At 34.0% G+C, this 19,057-nt stretch overlaps 1 protein-coding gene across 1 annotated transcript in view; it reads right to left on the reverse strand.

The window, feature by feature from the left end:
* Positions 1-19,057, reverse strand: part of SLCO6A1 (solute carrier organic anion transporter family member 6A1) — a 199,226-nt gene that overhangs the window by 31,700 nt on the left and 148,469 nt on the right. Inside the window, exons 11-13 of the mRNA XM_037800889.1 lie at positions 16,959-17,023; positions 15,094-15,231; positions 10,123-10,218 (exon numbers count right to left, since the gene is read on the reverse strand). Coding sequence (XP_037656817.1) covers positions 10,123-10,218; positions 15,094-15,231; positions 16,959-17,023 — 299 coding nt within the window. The remainder of the gene's footprint in view (positions 1-10,122; positions 10,219-15,093; positions 15,232-16,958; positions 17,024-19,057) is intronic.

Raw genomic sequence — 19,057 nt, forward strand, 5'->3', positions numbered from 1 at the left:
TGTATCTGTCTAAGAATTCTTTGTCTACTCCAAGGCTGACATGTTTTATTTTAAATTCTATGTTTTGATCTGCAATTTTTTAGCTCTGCAATTCATCTGGAATGATTTTGTGTGTGTCTATATAGTGAGAGGTAGGGGTCCAGGTACATATTCATTTTTCATGTTGATATCTAATTGACCCATCATCATTCATTGAAATAACCACTCTTACCCATTGGAAGCAATATTAGTTTTGTCATAATTAGGCAGCCATACATGCATGTTTGATTCTGGACTCAATTCTTTTCCATGTGTTGGCTTATTTATCTTGAGCCAATACCATACTGTATTAATTATTATAGCTTTATGGTATACCTTCATGTAAGTCCTCCAGGTTTTTATTTCCTTCAAACTGTTTTTTAACTCCTTCAAACCTATCTTGGCTATTCTTGGTCCTTTGCATTAATTTTAGAATTCACTTCCTAGTTTCCATCAAAAAATAATTGTATTTGTTTGGAATTGAAGTGAATTATAGAATAATTTGGGGAGAAATGACATGTTAACAATTTTGAGTCTTCCAGTCTATGAACATGGCAAATCCCTCAATTTATTTAGGTCTTCTTTAAACTCCCATAATAATGTGTTATAGCTTTTAGTGGAGAGGATTGGCTCATCTTTCATATTTGATTCAACATCATCCCAAAGCCCTGACTATCCCTCTGGGTTTGACTCTTGCTTTGATATAGTCAGTATTGGCCCACTCCCTTCTTGCAGTCATAAAGCCATGGCCACTGCTGCTGTCGTTGATGCCACCATCACCATAGATTGTGAGGGGGGGCTCTAATTACAGTGATGACTGACAAGAAGAGAGCTCTGGATCCGTGCACTGGCAGAACTGGCAGGATTACCACCATCAGGGCTCTGGCTTCTTCAGCAACCAGGTACAAATTCTTCCAGTGTAGAGGAAAGTGAGGCTTTATGTGGCCAACTTTGACCAGGAAGGAGCAAGCACATAAGCCGTTTGCCCTTCCTCATGACCCTTTATCCCACTCCACTGACTCTGATGCAAGACTTTCATAAGGTCTCTTGGAGACATTTCATGAAACTTAACTAGTGGGTGTGTTTGAAGCTGTGGCCAGCTTTGAAACAGAAGCCACTGTATTTCACTGTATTTGCCTTCAGTCCTTCCCTGCTTTTGCTGTTATTTTTTGTTTGTTTGTTTGTTTGTTTGTTGGTTGGTTGGTTTGGTTTTGGTTTTTATTTTTTTTGTTTTTTTTTTTTACCTGACATTTGATACTCAGCAATTATATAATTAATACAGTGTTAACACATAAGTTTGTATTTCAGATCTGTTTTCTAGGGAACTTTGGCTACGGTATCACCCAAGTGACCCTAAACAGAGCTCTTTTTGGTTGTAGATACTCAATGAATAACTATTAAAGGCATAAACTAGCCATGCAGTTAATGAGTCAATAAAAATGTCATTAAAATTCTGTCTTTCCAAATAAGTTATAAAATCCTGGAAGATCAGTCTCCATATCAACACAATGGCTAGAGTGGAGATGATCAATACTGCCATAAAATTGTTAAATTCAAATGCAGAGCAATTGAAGAGAGAAATGAACCAAAAACAAAGTAACAGTACATTTTTAAGATGCTGATGCCTGGGTTCCTAGATTAACATACTTGTATAGTTAGATAAAGCTCTAAAAGCCCCACATTCTGTGGCCTTTTCCTTGAGAATTTTCCTCCCACTCAAGTTCCTCTCCTGCCAAATTTCCCAAGTTCTTGAAAACTTGAATTGTTCTACAACCAGCCTCTCCCAAACTACCCTTCAGGACTTTTAGAAGTGCCTACTGGCCCTCACTCAAATTAATATCTGCAAACATCCCTTGGCCTTTCAAAGGCCCTGAAGATATTTATCTTTCCCTAAAATTAAATATCCCTAAGGGATTTAAATACTAATATTTGCAATATTTGTTTTGTTAAAATTCAACACATGTTTTCAATTAAGTTTTAGTGCAACATAAATTTTTCTAGGAAGTACTGATATGCTGTTCATCCAGGATAGAATATTGGATTTATAGAAGAAGATAAAGTTTTAGTATACTCCTATTAATACCAAAAGCAAGAAGTGTTTTTTTTATTTTCGGATAAATTACCCCAAAACACAAATTATTTGTGTGATAAATGTGTTGCATTTTGATAAAATTGGGTACACATTTTCTGATATTCTCTTATCTAGACTTTTCAAGATGGACAGTAAGTGACCAAAAATTAGGAGTTGGAATGGTGATTAAGATAAGTAATCAACAGGATAGACACAATGTTATGTTCATAAATTTATCACCAGCACTTTGAAAAGCAGATCTTCAGACCCTTATAAAGTATTCAGATAGATTTTTTAAAAACTCAAATTGTGCTATTTAGAAGAGACCCAAATAAAGAAACATCACAGAGAATCTTTAAAATATAACAATTGCTAATAAAAATATATTAGAAACAAGATGGCTAATTATTACCTTTACTTTTCCATGTATGCCAGAGTGAAATAACAAAATAAATACAAAAATAATAATAAACTCTTGTAAAAAAGGGCAGTATACCACTAATAAATCAAAAATTGATATCTTTCTGGACTGCAAATGGAAGATTAAAGGTCAAATGTAATAAAGAGAGGACTCTTCAATCCAATACAGAAAAAGAATCCAGAAAAAGAAAATTTTCATAACAATTATTTTTAAGATTTTGGATCAAGTGTGATTTGAAGAGCACAAACAACTCATCAATTCTAAACATGAGCATTTATGCTTTACTATCATTTATGCATTCCTTTAGGCAAAATTAAGCACAAGAAATAACAGGGATTATGAAGAAAATATTGTAGGGATAAACAACTCAAAAAGCTATGCAACTTTTATAAGCAAAGTATTAACAAAAACAGTAACAATCCTAGTAAATTTTAGCAAAGCTAAATTTCTACTAGTGTTTTCAACTCGTGCCACAGCCAGTCAATCCTTTGTAGGTTTGAATCCTGGGATTCTACTTCTTCCTTCAAGACATAGGTCCTTGATAGTATGAATTCCCAAAAGATATCAGTTTCATCAAAATTAATAATGTACTATTTTAAAATGTCTTTGCAGCTTCCTCATCTGCACTAGGTACATTAGCATCTTAGAAAGTGTAGTGACTCTTGAAAGCACTATGGCATCCACTACTGACTCCAAAGGAAGGGATTTCTGTAGGATTTTAGCTTTTTTCTTAAGGCTTCACTTATTGAAGTCTTCCAATTGAGAAAAAATTTCCCCTGATTTTTTCAAAAGCTGCTATATTGGTGTCAACCATTGGAATTTCTGAGTTATACTTAATAATTTCCCTATTTACCAGTCCACTATGACATAGTTTAAAATATAGAAACACATGGTAACAGTAATATACATTCAAATATAAAGCCCTAACACTACTTTCCAACTCACGATAATTTTTATTATACCTTGGCTGATTAGTTTTCTGGAAAAAAAAATACATGTATAAATAAACATATATGTATATATACACACAAACAACATTAATTCATATACACAATATATATTACAAACACCTTTAAAACTGATGTGAGTGTTATTGTTTTACCTTACTTCCTAGTTGTATACAGTTTCAAATCAGTTTTAGAGAACAGAATTTTAAGAAAGGTAGAAGTAATCTAAAATGATCAAAGTGTAATTCCCTTAAACTCTATGTTGTAAACTAATAGTTAAAAACTCCTACAGACATTAAAAAACTATAATCAAAATGCTTCACAAGAAGGTACTTTATTATTATGAAAATACAGATCACTATAGATACATTTCTACTATTGTTTTCCTCTTCTGAGAGTAGGTCACAACAACAGGTCTTGTAGAATCTTTGATCCTCAGATGTCCCACAATTCTCCATGTTGATAGAGAAAAATCAAGCAGTCAAGTAGTGTTTCACTTAAAGGCTAGCTAGTGGAGTTTCACAAATGCATGTTGCAATTAAGTAACAAAAATACAGAGCAAGAATTGAACATTCCCTGCTTGACAGGCAACTGTGACCATGAATAGAGCAGTGTCTGCCCTTCCACACAGGGTATTGATTAATGTGAATAGCAAAGGAAAAATCTTGTCATTTTGTCTCTTCTCTCAAGGAAACATTGAAGAAAATATTTTTGTTTAACAGCAATCATATTTTTATTCCAAGAGTTGGAAAACTGTTATATAATATAGATGGATATACAAAGCATACAAAAAATTTATAATACAAACTTACTATAAAAACATATTTTAGCTTAAAAATGTTTTGCATAAATGATTGACACATTTTCTGTATCCACATTTGAATATTTCTCCCTAAGAAATAATTATGATTAATCATAAAATGAAATATAAAAGCACAAAAAATGATATCAATTCAGGTTATCAGGGAGTCCTTAGCAAAAACAAATCAAATCAAGGTAAAATTACATAGATGTATGTTTATAATGAATTTTATATCTCTTAAAATTATAGAAACATTAAAATATGTATTGCAAACTGAACAGTTTGCCAGAGAAATTTTCTGAGGAACCTGTCCATGATCAAATTACAGATAACTAAAATATTTTTTAGCTTTCAATGAGTTTTGTTTTTTAATGCAATTATAATGAGATACATGCACATACCATAAAAGCTATCTGAAGTGTACAATCAATGGCTCATAATATCATCACATAACTGTACATACATTACCATGATCAATTTTAGAACATTTCATTACTCCAGAAAAGAAATAAAAGTAAAAAAGAAAACCTAAATCATTCCATACCCCTTATTATTATATCCTATTATTACCTTATTGTTTTTTTGGTTTTTTTTTTTTTGGTCTCTAACATTTGCATTTAAAGTCTATTTCGTCTGATTTTAGTATAGCTATTTCATCATTTTTTGGTTACTACTTGTGTGGAATATATTTTTCCATCAATTCACTTTCAACCTACTTGTGTCTTTGGGTCCAAAATGAGTCTCTTGCAAACAGCATGTAGATGGATAATATTTTTTTTATCCATTATGCCAATCTGTGTCTTTTGACTGGGGAACTTCAATCCATTAACATTTAATGTTATTACTGTAAAGGCAGTCCTTACGTCAACCATTTTATCCTTTGGCTTTTGTCAGATCTAGTTTGACTCTCTTGATCCTTTTAGTTACTCTTACTAAAATTCTTCATTTCTGTACCCTTCTCCAGGCATCTCTCTCCTATCTTTTCATTTCAGCTAGCAGAAATCCCTTTAGTAGATCTTGTAGGGCCAGCCTCTTGTTAACAAATGCTCTCAGCTTCTGTTTATCTGTGAATATTTTAAACCCTCCTTTATTTATTTTTATTTTTTTATTGAGATTGTTCACACACCATACAACTATCCAAAGATCCAAAGTGTACAATCAACTGCCCATGGTACCATCATATAACTGTGCATCAATCAACAAAATTATTTTTTTCAATTTTTAGAACATTTTCATTACTCCAGAAAAGAAAGGTAAAAAAAGGAAACTCAAATCCACCCATACTCCTAACCACCCCCCCTCCCATTATTGATTCATAGTTTTGGTATAGTACATTTGTTACTGTTGATGACAGAATGTTAAAATACTACTAACTATAGTATATAGTTTGCAATAGGTATATTTTTTTCCTATATGCCCCTCTATTATTAACTTCTAGCTATAGTGTCATACATTTGTTCTAGTTCATGAGAAAGATTTCTAATATTCGTACAGTTAATCACAGACATTGTCCACCACAAGATTCACTGTCTTATACACTCCCATCTTTTAACCTCCAACTTTTCTTCTGGTGACATATGTGACTCTGAGCTTGCCCTTTCCATCACCTTCACATACCATTTAGCACTGTTATTCTCACAACGTGCTACCATCAGCTCTGTCCATTTCCAAATGTTTAAGTTCACTCTAGTTGAACATTCTGCCCATAATAAGCAACCACTCCCCATTATTTAACCTAATCTATATCCTGGTAACTTACATTTCATGTCTATAAGTTTACGTATTATAATTAATTCATATCAGTGAGACCCTGCAATATTAGTCCTTATGTATCTGTCTTATTTCACTCAATATAGTGCCTTAAGGTTTCTTCATCAACCCATTTTTTTTAAGAAGGTTTTGTTCACACACCATACATTCCATCTTAAGTAAACAATCATTGGTTCCCTGTACAGTCATGTATTTATGTATTCAGCACCATCGCCACTATCTACGTAAGGACATCTCCATTTCTTCCATGAAGAAGGAGGAAGAGTCAAAGAACACAGAGAGACAAAAGAAAAAGAAAAAAGAGAGAGAGAAAAAGACATGACAGCTAGAAAGCAACAAAAGAAAAGATAGCATTAAACTAAAGTAGCATAAAGAGTCAGACAACATCACCAATGCCAGGAGTCCCATACCCTTCCCCTATGTCCCTCCCCCCCATATGCATTTAGTTTTGGTATATTGCCTTTGTTATATTAAAGGAAGCATAATACAATGTTTCTGTCAATTATAGTCTCTAGTTTGCATTGATTGTATTTTCCCCCCAATCCCACTCTATTTTTAACTCCTTGCAATGTTGACATTCATTTGTTCTACCTCATGTAAAAACATATTTATACTTTTTATCACAATTGTTGAGCAACCTAGGTTTCACTGAGTTACACAGTCCCAGTCTCAATCTTTCATCTTTCATTCTGGTGTCCCACATGGTCCTAACTTTCCTCTTTCAACCATATTCACAGTCATCTTTGTTCAGTGTACTTACATTGCTGTGCTATTGTTCTAGTTTGCTAATGCTGCCAGAATGCAAAACACCAGAAATGCATTGGCTTTTATAAAGGGGGTTTATCTGGTTGCAAAGTAACAGTCGTAAGGCCATAAAGTGTCCAAGGTAAGTCATAAACAATTATTTACCTTCACTGGAGGATGGCCAATGGTATCTGGAAAACCTCTGTTAGCTGGGAAGGTACGTGGCTGGCATCTGCTCCAGAGTTCTGGTTTCAAAATGGCTTTCTCCAAGGATGTTCCTCTCTAGGCTGCAGTTCCTCAAAAATGTCACTCAGTTTCTCTTAGGGCGTTTGCCCTCTCAAAAGTCTGCTTTCAAAGGCCATCTCCAAAATGTCTCTGTAAACTGCAGTTCCTCTCTCTGCTCCTGTGCATTCCTCAAAGTGTCCCTCTTGGCTGTAGCAAGCTTGCTTCTTCTGTCTGAGCTTATATAGTGCTCTAGTAATTAAATTCAGACCCACCCTGAATGGGTGGGGCAACACCTCTATGGAAATTAACCAATCAAATATCTCACTCACAGTTGATTGAGTCACATCTCCATGGAAACACTCAATCAAAGGATTCCAATCTAATCAACACTAATACATCTGCCCTTACAAGACTGCATTAAAGAATATGGCCTTTTCTGGGGGACATAATATATGCAAACTGACACACCTTCCTACAGAGTTCTGATCAAGTGAGATTTGTCCTTTTATTCACTGAATCTCTGAGGAGAGATTTTCAGTAGCTGACTTACATTGCCATGTTGTTGATGTCCAAAATATTACTTTTTAAGAGACTTACAATAGTCTCTTTTGGAAAACAGACCTAAATTTTTAATACAGTTTTTTGAGATATATTCACATACCATACAATCATACACAGTGTACAGTCAATTATTCATAGTACCATCATATAGTTGTGTACTCACCAGAATCAATTCTTGAAATTTTTCCTTACTCCAAAAAAAGAAAAGTGAAAAAGAATACCCAAAACATTACATCCCTCCCATCCCACCCTATTTTTCATTTAATTTTTGTCCCCATTTTTCTACTCATCTGTCCATATACTGGATAAAGCCACAAGGTTTTCACAATCACACAGTCACACTGTGTAAGCTACATAGTCATACAATCATCTTCAAGAATCAAGACTACTGGGTTGCAGTTTGACAGCTTCAGATACTTCCCTCTAGCCACTCCAACACCCTAAAAACTAAAAATGGATGTCTATAGAACACATAAGAATATCCTCCAGAGTGTCCTCTTGACTTCATTTGAATTCTGTCAGCCACTGAAACTTTATTTTGTTTCATTTTGCTTCCCCTTTTTGGTCAAGAAGATTTTCTCAATTCCACAATGCCAGGTCCAGGCTCATCCCTGGCAAGCATGTCCCATATTGCCAGAGAGATTTACACCCCTGGGAGTTACGTCCTACATAAAGGGGAGGACAGCGAATTCACCAGGCTGTGTAGGCTTAGACAGAGAGAGAGGGCCACATCATAGCAACAAAGAGGTTCTCTGGGGGAGACTCTTAGGCACAGTTATAAGTAGGTGTAGCCTCTCCTTTGCAGCAACAAGCTTCATAAGGGCAAGCCCCAAGATTGAGGGCTCTCTCTACTAAATTGTTAGTCCTCAGTATTTGTGAGAATATCATTAATAACCCAGGTGGGGAAGTCCAATATTTCTGCATTTTCCCCCAGTTCTTCAGGGAAGCTCTGCAAATATATTTTTATTCTCTGCCCAAATTACTTTGGAATGTATCAGGATTTCACACCAACCTGTGCAATCCTATTCAATATTCCATGGAATTATTGTGTTAGAATAAACTGCACAAGTTAGATTATTTAGTGTGCTGCAGAGAATATAGATCTGCACCAAATAAACATCTCTTCCCTTGGTCTCACACAGAAGTTGAAGTTTTAAAACACAGTCAGCATCAACCTTTACCCTTTGGCCTGATTTGCTTTAGTCTTAACCATATCCACTTCATTCGTATCTCTAATTGAAGCCTGAACTCTTTTTCAGCTTTTTTTAGCAGTTGCTGTATGAGGTAATACTGACATTAATAGCTGCTGAGCTCTAGCTCTATGTGCTGGTTTGGATGTATTATGTCCCCCAAAATGCCATGTTCTTTGATACAATCTTATAGGGACAGAGGTATTAATATTGATTAGGTTGGAACCTACTGATTGAGAGTTTCCAAGAAGATGTGACTCAATCAACTGTGGGCAAGATCTTTGATTGGATAATTTCCATGGAGGTGTTATCCTGAATGGGTGGGTCTTAATTAAGTTACTGGAGTCATATAATAGAGCTGACAAACAGAAGGAGCTCAGAGCAGCTTAGGGAGTCATTTTGAAGATGGACATTGAAAGCTGATGCTGACATTTTGGAGAATGCTATTTTTGAAATGCAACCTGGGAGCATGCAGATGCCAGCCACGCACCTGCCCAGCTAACAGAGGTTTTCTGGATGCCGATGACATTTCTCCACTGAAGGTACCCTATTGTTGAAGTCTTACCTTGAATACTTTATGCCTTAAGACTGTAACTTTGTAACCAAATAAACCCCCTTTATAAAAGCCAGTTCATTTCTGGTATTTTGCATAATGGCAGCATTAGCAAACCAGAACACCCTGAGTTTCAGGTGTCACACAGATACCCAAAGTTCCAGAGACCAACCAGGTTATACACAAAGAGCTCAGCATGTCAGAGTTTAGAGATAAACATTACAACTCAGGAATAGACGTGACTGCTGCAAGAGCTCACAATCTTGAGATCGTTAAAATAAGCATTCCTCTGATAATCCATGCCCTAAGTGGAGACTAGATATAGATTTAATTTACATTTTTATTAGGTAAACTGCATGGGCAAACCTGATATTTTCATAGAAAAATTATTAAGCAATAAATATCTAAAGAAATAAATTATAGAAAACCTTATTAATCCTACATAACCAAGGGCCAGCAACTAATAGCTAGGATGTCATCACAGTTACAATTATCTTATGTGTATTTTCCCGCTTCTAATCAGCCTTCTCTTTCAAAGTAATCCTATTTTATTGAAAGTATTAAATGTGTACCTTGTAATTTCATTTTAAAAATTCTAAACATAGAGGCTATATTATTGTATTTGTAGTGAAAATATAATAATTTATAAGATTATACAAAGCACACTCATTTGTTATATATGTAACTAGATTATTTTTTAAATAAAAATTTATTGATATGTATTCCACTGATGCACTGACAATGTGTAATTCTTACACCATGATGATCCAGTTATAAAGTCAGCTCCTTCCTTTTTTTTTTTTAGTCTTATATTCTTCACGAGGTTTAGGCATCATAACAGTGCTTTCTTTATTATGTGAGTACAGGCAAAACGCAATGGCAGTGAAGAAGATAGTGAATACTTTGCAAATAAAACCTGAATTTGAAAAAAAAAATAAAAACCATTAGGAGAAGGATGACATTTACCAAAGAAAAGATGATAAATATATTTCATCTCTAAAGGTATCAATTCCTAAATTGTAGAATGTAATTAATTCTATAAACTTATATCAAGTTACTTAAAGGAGATTTTTAAAATGTTTACAGAATGTTTTAGATTTCTTAGACATATAACTCAAGAAAAATGCAAGATGTGTTATTACTTTATAGAATATGTTAATTCTAAAGCATAAAAATAAATACCTACTTTCAATAGGAACTGGAAGCTGTTTAAGTCACTATATGTGCTCCACTCTTTTTAAAATATTCAACATTTTTCAAATACAAAAAGAAATATTTTAGAAAAATAAATTGATGCAGATTTATTTTCATTTTCACTTATCAAGTTTCAGAAAGTTAATATATTATAACTCATTATATAAAAGCACTACAATTTTGGGTGCAAATATCCCTATTAGTTTAAGTAAAAATATTTTAGAGCAACAATATCAATTGTCTGACATAGTGGTTACAGAAGATAAAGTAGAAAACATTAATGAGTCCATGCTATTTATAATAAACAGTATTTCATACAATTTCAAAGGAAGAATACTATTTTTCTTAGTGATATTTATCTCTGATAGAGTTGTAACAATAATGAGGTTATAAAATAATAAATAATTGTGGATAATTCTCTTTGAGGTATAGTTTGAGAAGCAAAGTTGAGTAATTATGAAAAAAAGAGGTTGGTGGTCCTTCCAAAAAAGAGAATAGTTGTAGCAGGCAACTATTTCCTGTTCTCTGAGGATAATAGGAAAAGCCAGATAATATATTAAAATCTATTTAAAGACTTCAGACAGATGATGAAGAATTGAGAAATAGCAAACTAATATTCATGGAAGGAGAGTATACTTGCTATAGGTGATCGTACTTCCGCAATAATTTTTTCTCTGAAGTCATGTTCTATACTAGATGTTGCTGAGGGGATGAAAATCAAAGTTGCTCTGGCAGAGGCTGCTGCTGAAATACAGAGCTTTTTGTGATCTCACAGGGCTGAAGTAACTAAATTAAAGACATGAAAGGCCTCAAACAAATAGCAAGACACTTGCTGAATTCAGAAAACAGGGAGAAAGAATAGCTCTCTAAGGATGGTAGCTCAGTTGTGAAGCACAGGCAGACCTTCAAAATGTTGCCACTATTCAAATCAGAAACTCTGCTAAAGAGAAAGTCCTGATCTCCCTGTCAAAATTTTGAAGTCAGTAGTGAACTGATTAAGCTAAAGCTGCACACTAGCTGAGAACCAATTTAGGAATTTGATTGACTCAGTCTCCACTAATATATTAACAGAAGAAGTAGAATGCCCCTTTATGAAGATAAATAGTTACTTCTGTCTCTACTCTTCTCTTATACAAAATGCCTGGAAGGCAATAAAATGTAAGACATATGAAACATCAAGAAAATAATATTTCCCATCAAAAATAGAAACAGTAAATAAATATATACTCAGAGCATCCCTTTGGTTGGAGATATTAGGAAGGGTCTTTACAATAATTATGATGAAATATAAATACATCTAGTGGAAAATGTGGGCAACATGTATGAAGAATTTAGAAATTTTTAGTAGAGAGATGGAAATTACCAAAAAAAAAGGAACCAAGTTGAAATGGTAGAAATGAAAAATATGATATCAGAAATGAGAAATTATTATAAACACTTCATAACAGACTAGACAGATCAGAAAAAAATCAGTGAACCTGGGACTGATCAATAGAAAATATTCAAAGAAGAAAAAGAAAGGAGGAAGAGAAACAGAGTTTCCAAAGTATAGGAAATAATACCAAGTGGGCTCACATATATTTAAACGGAGTCCCAGACGGAGAGAGAAGGGAAAAAGTAATATAATAAATTTCTTAAATGATAATGTCCAAGAACTTTCTAAAACTGATGAAGACATTAATCCATACACCCAAGAAGCTTAGCACACCCCTAAGATGAAAAAAGCATGATATGTTGAAAACTATACCTAGGTGCATCTCAGTCATCAGACATTGTCAAACATAGTCAAAGATATAGAGAAAAATCTTGAAAGCAATGAGAATTTTAAAAAGGACATATTCTACACAGGTGAACAACATTACAAATGACAGCTGACTTCTCACCTGAAACAATGGAGACCCAAAAAAATGGCATAACAATATCTTTACCATTCTGAAAGTTAAACAAAACAAAACAAAACACACACACACAAAAATGCCAGTTTGGGGTTCTATATCAACCAAAAATACCTTTCATAATTGAAGATAAATTAAATAATTTTCATTAGACAAAAGGTTAAAAACTTTGTCTCCAGCAGAACTGTGGTAAAAGAAATGCTAAAAGAAATTTGAGTATCTATAACAGATAGAAAACCAGATCTGTGGAAAGGGGCATATCTTAAATATAAAAGAAAATAGGTAGGTGCATACGTAGATAGATAGATAGATAGATAGATAGATAGATAGATAGATAGATAGATACACATTATATCAATATTAGAAAAAGTAGACATGAGGGAAAGAGTATTACTGGAGATACAAAAGGTTATTACCTAATGGTAAAAAACACCAATTCATCAAGAAGACATAAATGTATAAAGAAAATTCTAAACTTGCATAACTATGCTGAAGCTCATTGTGGGTTCCTAAGGTTCATGGATCCCTGTTGAATTCTTGCACTACAGTAGTGCTGTGCAACAGAACTTTCTGTGATGATGGCAGTGTTCTACATCTGCTCTGTCTAATAGAGTAGCCACTAGCCAGATGTGACCATTAAGCATGTGAAATTTGGCTGGTATGACTGAAAAACTGAATTTTTAATTAAGTTTAAGTCTAATTAACTTAAATTTAAATAGCTACATGTGTCTAAGAGCTATCATATAAGTATAGTTCTACAGTCTCTCATGTGACTGCTTTCAAAGTTTACCATGGTTGAAAAATCACCAGAAGTGGCCTTATTAAAAACACACATGCTGTGCTGACTTGAATCTGTTATGTAACCAAGAAAAGGCCATGTTGTTTTAATCCATTCTTGTGGGGGCAGACCTATTGTGGGTGGCACCTTTGGTTAGACTATTTCAGTTGTGATGTGACCCAGCCCCTTCAAGGTGGGTCTTAATCCCTTACTGGAGTCCTTTGTGAAGAGGATAAAGGCAGTAAAAGCTGAGAGAGCAAAGAGAGAAACTCCCTGGAATAAAGAAGCAAGGACCCACAGGGGTTGAGAGACAAATGCCCAGAGACATTTGGAGACAGTCATTGAAACCGGAACCAGGAGAGAAGGAGCAGCAGACATTGCTATGTGTGTTCCCATGTGACAGAGGAACCCTGGATGCCAGCAGCCTTCCCTCAAAGAAGCTATCTTCCTCTTGATGACTTAATTTGGCCATTTTATGGCCCTTAGAACTGTAAATTTGTAACCTAATAAAACCCCCTTGAAAAAGCCAACCCTTTTCTGGTATATTGCATTCCTGCAGCTTTATCAAACTGAAACATGTGCCTACCATTAGTTCTTAGGATTCTGATTCAGGACTTCAGAATTTATATTTTTAATAAGCACTCAATGATCTGTAGAACACATTTTTAAATATATTAGTTTATACTAAATTGCCACAAATGCATATTCCCATTATGGTTCCTGTGTTTTCCCATTCAATCTGACTTTACTTCTATATTCATTATTATTGGTATCTCCTTTTGGTTACTCCTTACCAGGACCTCTGGTAGTTCATCAACTTTCTAAATTATGTGCTGCATCTTAAGGCAGCTAACATGTTATATTTACATCTAAAATAAAAATTCAAAGTCTGCACAATGTCCTGAGAAACATTCCTCAAGTATAATACCTAGTGATGTTTAATTATTGCTGAGAAATAATTTTGACTTCTTAAATGGCATTTTTCCTCCCTTCCTTTCCCTGCCCAGCCCTTACTTTCCTCAGATTTGAGCACTGGCTAAGCTTGCTGGATAATCAGCTTCTGAATTAGAAGGCATTGCTGCATACATTTTATCAAACACGCATTTGTTATTGTTAAATGCTAGAGTCTATCTTATGTGGTTCTTTGAAGTACTGGACCTACTCAGTGTAATCACAAAACGTAAACACTTTTAAATATTTATGATGATTAGTATTTATACAACAAAATTGTGAAATGTTAGAGCTGATAAAGACTTCAGAAATTATGAATTATGTAGCCCAATATCCTCATTTTGCAAAGGATTAAACTGAGATCCAGGAAGATCTAGAGAAGTTTCCAAAGTAATACGAGCATATGTAGAGTCTTCCATTGTTTTGACTAGAGCTTCTACCACCACAACATCCTAATACCCAATATCTTTTGTTCATTCAATGAATACTGAATGCTTGCTATGTGCCAAGAACTGCTCTAGGCACTGAGGATGTATCATTAAACAATACAAACAATGTAAAGTTCACATTTGAGGGAGATAAGAGTATCTTGATACTGTTTAGTGGTGCAAAAATTTTGCTCATATTTAGCCAATCTTTGATGGTAGAAATGAAAAAGTTTGCAGTATCAAGCAACTTGGTTGCATACAAATAAAGGCAAAATTACTGCCCAAATTGAAATGCTATGTTCACTCTTTATTAGGGAATGACATGGCACTACTGTGCATCTAACACAATGACTCAAATATTTACACAAATTCTGCAGTACTTTAGTTTCTAAAATATTTTCTATCTAATCATATAAACATTCTTTAATTTCAAAATATCTTATTCCTAGATCATAGTTTATTATTACTCCAACTTACTGTAAACAACAATATGTTTTAAAAACAATTTTACTTCTCTACATCATTTTTCCATGGATGTCACTTACATATTCCTACCAACAGGTTGGCCATTTTTGTCTTGTTATAGATCCAACAATTTCCTACGCGTCGACAGCTATCAGTATTCCGAAAGGTACAAGAATTTTCTCCTACCATTTTAAAAACTAATTGTCCAGGAATAGTCCCTATAAGAAATACAATTGTGAATTCTCCATGTAAACACTATATGTTGAGATCAGAATGATTTTCTCATAAAATCAAACATAAATATGTATAATGTCTATATATATGAACTACATATATATTTTTAGTCATTATCACACTAAACATATTTAAAATTATCTAAGAATTTGTTTTCAGATTATTAACCACTGGAAAATGATCGTGAGTTTTTGAAAAATCCTTATACCTGCAGATATAAAACAGATTTGCATCTTTTTAGAATGTTCTACATGTTGTTATTAGATGATGTCTCAAAGCTTTCGTTAACCTTTAAATGCCAAATTTAGAAGAAACTATTTAAAAAGAGATACTAAATATTAGTTTTGCAAACTCAGTGTCTCTCCAAATATCTCAAGTTGTGAAAGTTTTAATGATTGAAAGAGTTTCTTCATGCCATATATGTTTGTCATTTATAAAGATATTGAGAAAAGTAACTGAAAATGAAAATGCTTTCATATGTTTGTAGAAGCCTCAAATTCAGATGACTTCATATCCAGAGGAACAGTTGTGTACTGCCTGCAGGAAATCCCTATATACTTTCAGAGAGAGTGTCTCCTCAGCAATAATATCACTTTCAGCTAAAAATAAATGAACAGTCGCCAGAAAAAAAGAAGTCACCCCAAAATAACTGAACTGAATTTTCAGAACTAAAATGTAAATGTTCAATGACTGACCACCCTCCTTAAAAAATTATTAGAGATCTTCATGCTCCACATGTCTGGATTACTTCCTCTCAGCCTTTCTCCCTCCAGCAGCAGAGTTATCTTTTAAATGAAAATCAGATAAATATCCTCTTCTTAAACTCTCTGATGGCAAAATCCTGCAAAATCTGAATACTGTCTGTATCTGAACTTTCACCTAGTCTACCCTACCTCCCATTCAAAGACGTATCAGCCTCTGATTTCCTTTCTGATGCAGGAAGTTGCCTGTGAACTTGCTGTTCCATGGGCTGCTTCTTCAACTACAAATCTTTCCAGCACAAAAATGTGCTCTAATTTTCTCCATTTTAAAAAATGTCATTTTCACCCCACATAATAATCTAGCTATAGAATGACTTCTGTGATCCCTAACAGAGCCACAATATAGATATGTCTATACTCCTGACTCTTGACTATCACATGCCATTCAGCCTTCAATCCAGGCCAATCTTATTCCTTATCCCAACCACATTTTTAATCAGGGGTTCCATAGAGTTATAATGTGAATTTCACAGCTAGTTTTTGGCATTTAAGATAGCCTAAAAGTAAAGGATAAAATTACTGCCGACAAAAAACTGCTATTTGGATACAAATTCATAAAAACTTCAGATTCTGTGTCCTTGGTGATGAAAACGTTTAGTGACTTCTAAACATACAAGCAATGTAAAGTATAACTGCTGTGCTCTTACATGTGTTTTGTGTAAGTCTTCCCAATAGTTATATGAGCAGGGTAAATATACTTCTGCGGCAATAGATGGTCTCTTCTGATCAAATATATTATTATTGCATGCTTTATATGATAGTTAGGATGGGCTTTACATTAGATATTGTCTAACTATTTTCTCCTAAATTCTGTAAAACAGCTCCCTCGTTCACTTGTTTTGTGACATTTACCATTATTGTTTATTTGTATTTCTAAATACACAGGTAGCATATACACATATCAAAAAAGGAACCAATTTGATGTAAAGAAGATTGTGAAAAATTCATACCAAATATTCTTATAATCACAAAAGCAATGCCCAGAGCCAGAGAAGGTTGTTTGTCAGATACAACCCTGCAAACAAATAGCAATGATATCATCAGTACATCATTATTATTAGCTATAGGGAATGTATACTAGGTCCAAGGTCAATCTTTTTTTTTTCTCTCTTGAGCATCAGTTACGTCTTGACCAATTGATGGAGTTCAACCTGGCCAACTGAAGACAGCAGCTCCACCAATTTCTCCACATTCTGCCCCATTGTCAACTATTTCCAAAGCTCCTTGCTCTTTACAAGAAGGAAGGATTTGTGGCCAAAGTCCTCTGCCTCCCTCTCCCTTGCTGAATAAACTGAGCACCAGCTTTCAACACTTCATCTTTCTTCATTCTCTTCTGCATACTCATTGTTTTGGAATTCTTTTTGCCCCTGTGAGATCCACTCTTCACCTTTCTCTATCTTTCTCTGCCCTGAGAGACTAACCTCAATGGACTACATCAATAAGCTTCCTTTCCAACTGGCTTCTGACTGTATTCTGCCAATGGGGCATTCCAGAATGAGGAAGGACAAGTCAAGATCTTCATTACCAGACTGCCTTCCTGCAAGACACCTCAGGCTGACTGGGTCACTTAGGCACTTCTATCCTTTTGTTCCCCTTTGGGCCTAGGGTGGTAGATAGACCAGAGGCACTGCAGTATACTTGGGATGCCTTACATCCTGCCTACATTTTAAGTAGCCACTTTATTCAACCTTAATTGAATTATCCTAATTTGAGGGTGCCACCTCTTTCCTGTTGAAATCCAGAGGTGTTATATTCACCACTCACAAGAAAATTAAATGAAAAATAACTTTCCCAAAGGTAAAGAATGAGGATTTGTGCATTTCCCATTGATTAAACCAAGGCTTTTTAAAAACAATATTATAATACAAAACATAAAATGATATAGCAGTTTGGAAAATACATTAAAAATACAATTAAGAACAGTTGACCTTTGAACATTTTCAGAAATAAAAAGAGTTACACTTTAAGTAGGCATTTAAAATAAACTATGATTATCCTTTGTGTACTTGAACTATAAACTGGGAGCAGCAGGGCCCTTTTATTCCACTTTTTTTTTGACCACTAATTTTGACTGAAATGTTTCAATTTAAAAAAATGTAGCACATGCACAATATTTTGTGACTATTTTGCAAAATGTTAGATATCCTACCCATATCAATCTGGTCAAAACATACATATTCCTTTCCTCAAATGCTTACTACTGGGAAAAAGAAAATGATTCAACCAATTCTCAAATGATATTTAAATAAAAAATTATTTACACTTTTATTATGAGACGATTCATAAAAGAGAGGTTAGAAAAAAAAGGAGTGTCATGTTACAACCAAGCTATAGTATGTTTTTGGTATAAAGTTGAAATTTGGGTCATATGCATAATTATAATTGAATGTTCTGCTTCATTTAGCACAAATAATTTTCATATATGTAATATGATATTGGTGCTTTTGGAAGCACATATAGAGCTGACCATTATTGATAAGAATGATCATTAAGTATTTATATATGTTCAGTTTGATTATAATCCTTTTTGTAACTGATATACAAAGCTGGGTGAAAAAATTAATGATTCCTAGGATTTTCAAAACTTGGTGAAATGGACAGCACAAAAATAAAACATAAACACATATTCTAAAAACTTATAAAGAAAAGAAACACAATTAAGTGAATACTTTTGTTTTTCTTTTTTGTCTAATGATATAATGGTTATAAGAATTTCAGGAATAAACAAAATTTGTTAATACTCTTCCAAAATGTAATGCAGCTTTCAATATCTGTCATGTGACTCTAGATTTATAATTTTTGTCCATCTTTCTTATTATTTTATTAGAGAAGTTGTGGGTTTACAGAACAGTCATGCATAAAATCCAGGATTCTCATATACCAACCTATTACTAACATGTTGCATTGGTGTGGAACTCCCTATTCCCTACCAACACCCAATCCCCTGGTAACATGTATACTGGATTCTTACTCTATAAATTGGCCTATTCTAATTATTTCATATCAGTGAAGTCATGCAATATTTATCCTTTGTGTCTGGTCTTCTTTC

Source organism: Choloepus didactylus, chromosome 13 (genome assembly GCF_015220235.1).
Source record: "Choloepus didactylus isolate mChoDid1 chromosome 13, mChoDid1.pri, whole genome shotgun sequence".
NCBI lineage: Eukaryota > Metazoa > Chordata > Mammalia > Pilosa > Megalonychidae > Choloepus > Choloepus didactylus.